A 6,000-nucleotide genomic window follows, 5' to 3' on the forward strand; every position below is an offset into this window, starting at 1 on the left:
ACTGTTACCAACGAGGAGAACGCTATACTAGTATTGAGTTATTTTGAAGTTCACCCGCATGCGTCTATTCGACAAGTAGCGAACGAATTAAACATGTCCGTAAAAAGTGTTCATGTTATTTTGAAGTGGTATAAGTATCATTCATTCAAAATGACGTTAGTCCAGCAACTACGTGATACTGATGGTCGTCGACGATTGACATTCTGTGCGTGGCTATCTACTATTTTGGAAGACGATCCTGAAATATTAATAAAAATTCTGTGGATCGACGAATCATGTTTTACAAATAACGGCATCATTAATCGTCATAATCAACATTATTGGTCTGTGGAAAATCCACACTGGATACGAGAACGTAATTTTCAAGTTCGAATTAGTGTCAATGTCAGGTGCGGAATTTTACATGGCTATCTAATCAGACCATATTTCATCGAAGGAAGCTTAATAGGGCAACGATATCTTAACTCCCTGCGAGAAGAACTCCCAGGCTTATTAGATAATATTCCACTCAATATCAGAAACAGCATGTATTTAAGACAAGATGGATGCCCTGTCCACAATGCCCGCATAGTTCGTCAATATCTCGATTTTAAAATCAGAAATCATTGGATAGGAACACATGGTCTAATTCACTGGCTACCGCGTTCTCCAGATATATCCCCTTTAGATTTTTATCTCTGGGGACATCTGCAGTCCATTGTTTACGAAAAACCAATTGACAACGTTCAAGAACTCCGAGAACGAATAATACATTCATGTAGTAACATAGATCGAAATGTGTTAATTGATGTGACAACTAGAAGTTTAGTACAGAGAGCAGAGTTCTATGCTGTAGAAGATGGATTCCAGTTTGAACATAGGTTGTAACATAATTTTGTCACAAGTTATTATCAACTGGATCATCTAAACTTTCAAGATTCATCCTCATAGCCGACTTGGTACTCTTATTTTCGTTGAATTTATTTAATGATATAATTTTTTGGAATAAACTTATCAATTTGGCGATTGATGTATCTTAAAATAAAGCAATTTCCATCTTTGATCGTTTTTGCTGATTAAAATCAATTTTCTCAGTTCAAGGTTATTCGAAGGTCATGCTATAGCAGGTCGTTGAATTCGTCTTAACACAAGCTATAATAATATGAAATAAAAAATATGCAATGCTTTTTAAAAAAATCAAGATGACCTCGATTTCTTATTGAAAAAATAATAATTTTTTTAAATTCAGTATTTTATCTTGTAGTACATAAGACATTGATAAACTTTTGTTAGAACATTTTTTGCTAGATTAACAGAAGTGCTCGGAAAAAGGTGGGCAAAAGTTAAGCGAACACCCTGTATACGTTTAAACATAAATATAAATTTCATTTTCAACGAAACTGATACACCGGGAACGCAATAATTGTCCATGCCAATCGTGTTCCGCTGTACTATTTTCTTCTACGTTTGTTCCTTCTGCTTTAAACGCTCTTAACAGCAAGAGTGCTAAAAAGAATGGTCGGATCTTTTCTGATTCAGGGCTACGCGCTGTGCGTCCTCGACTATGACTTCCTGATACTGGACAACTCGTTCCTGGTCCATCGTCCTGGCATAAAGATCTTCAAGAAGGACGCGCATCGGGAGATGCTCACCGCAAAGACGAACGCGCTGATCAAGAAGATAATCATACCGGAATTGAAAATCCTTTACGGAACACGTAAGGGCTGTGCCGTGTAGCCCGTGGAGATTCGAGCGCGTCGCGTGCTCCACAGGTGTCCTCCTGTCAAGTGGCAGCATCCGAGATCATCCTTGACATCTAGAATGTTTCAGACGCGGCAAAAGATCAATGGAACTCGCGAGGTTCGCCCGGTCGCGCTTGGCCCCGAAAATCCGAAGAACGTATATTGTGATTCGTAGTTGTCCTAAAACGAATGCCAATCGAACGGTGCCGAAAGTATAGATCGTTAGGTTGCGGAGGGACGACCTCCTTCGAGCAAATTTCTCCTGTAATCGTTGGTTCCTGCACCGTGTTTAACGCGTCGCTCCATTGTTTCTCGTACGCTGAATTCTGTGCAACGCGAAACGGCGACAGCAAAAAAAAAACAGAAGGGAATAGTGACCGGAACTGACCGGCCCCGACGATAGGAGTGTTAGAAATGTTTCTCGCGATGATCGTACGATTCTCTCCGGCTACGAAAAGAACCTTATTATACATATTTTTCACCCGAAACGTGTTAGGAAGTATAATTGTACATATTAGCATTTAAAATGGTGCCTCGTGTATAACTGTTACAGGGATGGGCTAAACATATTACAATAATGCACGGTTAAATTTCATGGTGGGGTATTTTTTTATAAAACTGAACTCGAACATTGGCAAAGAAGAAGAATAGTTACAGGGAACGAGTAAGTATAGCATGTCGAGAACTCGACATAATGCTGGAGGATGAGCGGGGATAGGTTCTTGGAAATTTAGCTGTGCACCACTGTACGACGAAGACATTATTTACGTGCAGCCTGTTTGTCCATTACCTACCGAGATATCGCTTTGAGTCTTGCACTAAGTTTGATTAATTGCTAGCTACTAATAGTAACGTTATTTTTATCTATTTTGCAACTTAATAATACATAACACGTCATTAGTATGTTAATTTATTTAGAGAACCTACAGTTACTCAAACTCTGTGCCGAAAGTCACGCCTCGGTAGAATTGGAATTTAATGTATTCACGTGTTGTACTCGGTATTGTGCATTTATACAAAGCGATTCGTTTGACTGAAAATGTCTGGAACCATTCTCTGAAGTATTCCTCATTAAACGGATACCGAGTACAAAATAGTGTACAGGAGTATTTAATGCAGTATGAATGAATACAATATTTGTTGTTCGTCACTTGTTCCAAGCACTGAATGCATGTATTCGGTATTTTAAATGTATTTCAGTTACAGAATGATTGGAACGTGCCCATTCCTGTCTCTGACTATTTACAAGGTTTTTGTAGTTTTTAGCGATCGTGTGCATTTTATCTCATTCCACGTTTTCTCCGACCGTTGCTCTTTTTGCAAACAAAAAGAGGAAACAGAACTCGCATTAGTATGCAAGCATGTGTGCAAAGGTACGCCAAAATGGTGAGCTGCTCAAAGTAATTACAATTAAATAAAACCAACATCTGGAATGAGAGGAAATACGGTACGTTCTACAACCTAGTATTTGTATTGAACGTTTCGTTCGTACGAGTGGCTGTCCAAACATTTCTCGTTCGAGTACGCGGTCCTCTGATTAATTTCAGCGGTATATATTACAGTAAACACAAATTCTACATTTCAATCAATAATTTTTGGTTCCTCTAATTTTATAGGAATTTATTTCTAGTACCCTACGCAATAAGGTATCTTAAACTCAGACCAGAATACCATTCGTTGTTTACCTCACTGTTCGCTTCTTATTTTCGAGTTTTAAAAGCACGATTCCACACTAATTGCAATTTAATCCTTAATCATATTATGTATCTTAATTAAAACGATACGAAACCAAATGCACGCATAAGTACTGAAAAACTTACGTTAAGCGTGAACGTAAAGGTTTTGCGAGACGAGCATTGCAACAGTTAAGTTACACGCAGAATTTTCTTCGATTTGTCCAGGTCTTAAAATTCGTTGATACGATTTCGTTCTTCGACGAAAATAATGAAGGAAAATCAAACACAAAACTAACCAGGAATCAAGAAACACTTTACTCTCCAAGACTGAGGAACACGTTTGATAACAATTTACTAGGACAGTTATCCTAAAAGCTTTCGATTAATAAACGTCAAGTCATTAGTTATTTAATGATCTTTTAATTAGTGTAACTCGTTAAGGCTAACACATTTCTTTATATACTTTATTTTATTTCTGTCAAAGAGAATTGGTGCTTCCAGTGATAGTAATCGGTGATCGATAAAGAAACGTTGATTTTTTTGATCGTCGTATAGAAATTCAACTATTCTTTGCAATGTATAAATTATTGCAATGAATCTAATTGAGAACAGCATAATTATTTCTTTTATTGTGTCTTGCGAAATCTTCGCAAGATAAAAGTATTCCATAACTCTGTAAATATTATGTGCTAATACTTTTCCTCGATAATTAGTAAAAAAGAATTCGTGTAAAACACATTTAAAGATTGGTGAGCTAAAAAATTTATTACGCAAATGCAATTTCGCGTATCATTATACGATCAACTTGAGAATTATTCTCGGATCTTAAACTGTGTATGCATGAATGTGTGCGTGTGTGTATATACATATACATATATATATATATACACCTTTAACTATATAAGTACATAAATATAATATAACTGTTACTATTTTACACGGATTAATTAGGAAATAAATGTGAGTTTTGACGTTTTAAAATAATAAACGTACTGTCTTGGGATGTTCGACGCAAGAAACTTTTTTGCATTTATTTTAGTTTTCTGGTGAAATCAGAAAAGAGGTGCACATGATTTTATCTTGTTGTATCTTCAAACAATAAAGTGAATAAAATTTACCTTGGAAAAGCTGATCAGTTTTGATCATATTAGCGAGTACAGTATTAAAAAAATAAAGACGTTGAACAAATCATGACAGTAAATGAGTGAGATAACAAAAAAGTGTGATTCCATCGCTAAGAGTACTCTTGGAATTGAAGAAAAAAAATCGTGTCATCATTTTTCGTGACACATAATCAGACATCCATTTATAAAATGGAATTCCCCGTGGGATGCACCGGATTTCAATTTCTCAAAAAATTAATCGACTTCTTTTAGTTACAAGTACTCTCGGTGATGCGACTTCAATCAAAACACGTTTATAAATTAACATATACATATTGTATAGTATACATATAGAGGGTGTTCGGCCACCCGTGAGAGAAATTTTAATGGGAGGTTCTAGAGGCCAAAATAAGACGAAAATCAAGAATATTAATTTGTTAATTGAGGCTTCGCTAAAAAGTTATTAAAAAATTAAATTAAAAAATTTTTAATTGTTCTAAAAAAATTATTTTCGATTGCAGGGGTCAATTACAATCATTTTTGGTCAATAAACATACCCCCGAAATCCTAACTATTTTCGAGAAAAATAATCATTACTAAAAATACAATGTCTAACCATAACTGTCTGTAATCATTTTGAAAAAATTATTTTTGGTTGCGAGGGTCAATTATAAGCATTTTTGGTGAATAGACATACCCTCGAATTTCTACGCACTTTCGAGAACAAAATTCAGATAGGTGCCTAAATTTTTCGCTGAAAAAATAAAATTTCAAATCATTCTAAAAAAATTATTTTCGGTCGCAGGGGTCAATTATAATCATTTTTGGTGAATAGGCATATCCCCGAAGTCCTGCGCATTTTCGAGAAAAAAATTCAGTACGGGTGGAACTTTAAACGTTAATAACTTTTTAACGAAGCCTCCATCAACAAATTGGTATTCTTGATTTTCGTCTTATTTTGGCTTCTAGAATCTCCCATTAAAATTTTTCCCAGAGATGGCCGACCACACTTCATATAGTATACATATACATATGTATATACATATACATATATTCAAAATATTTTTTTTATCGCCACCCCGAGTAATCTGAAAGGCCACAGGTGTACATACTATCACGATAATAAGACTTGGAGAACTATATACATAGTGGGGTCAGAAACGAACGTCTCAAAACACGTTCATCGAGGATATTTTGGAAAATGCAAAATGTTGACTCAATTTTGTTGTGATAACCCTAGGGCACAAACTAATTACTATTTCTATAATTATGTTTTACTAGCTGTAAAGAATACTTCAGATTTTACACCGTTACACGATAAATTGTTTGGTAAATGTATCTTTGTAATTATGATTAGGAGAATTTAATTTTCGCAATTTAGATTTTGTTTCGACGCTCGAAGAGTTGACACATTAACGCAATATTTAATTAGTCTCGAAGGAAATTATGTGATTAAAATGGGCGGAACGGAGCAAAGTTCGAAAAGTAGAGGGTGAGGCG

The 6,000-nt window shown here is 35.4% G+C and overlaps 1 protein-coding gene across 1 annotated transcript in view; it reads left to right on the forward strand.

Moving 5' to 3' along the window:
- Positions 1 to 4,804, forward strand: part of LOC122401248 (beta-1,4-glucuronyltransferase 1) — a 59,325-nt gene extending 54,521 nt beyond the window's left edge. Inside the window, exon 6 of the mRNA XM_043403270.1 lies at positions 1,519 to 4,804. Within this exon, the coding sequence (XP_043259205.1) occupies positions 1,519 to 1,716 (198 nt within the window). The 3' untranslated portion in view covers positions 1,717 to 4,804. The remainder of the gene's footprint in view (positions 1 to 1,518) is intronic.
- Positions 4,805 to 6,000: the final 1,196 nt, after the last annotated feature.

Source organism: Colletes gigas, unplaced genomic scaffold (assembly GCF_013123115.1).
Source record: "Colletes gigas isolate AHSC1104 unplaced genomic scaffold, ASM1312311v1 Colletes_gigas_Sc00023, whole genome shotgun sequence".
In the NCBI taxonomy this organism is placed as follows: domain Eukaryota; kingdom Metazoa; phylum Arthropoda; class Insecta; order Hymenoptera; family Colletidae; genus Colletes; species Colletes gigas.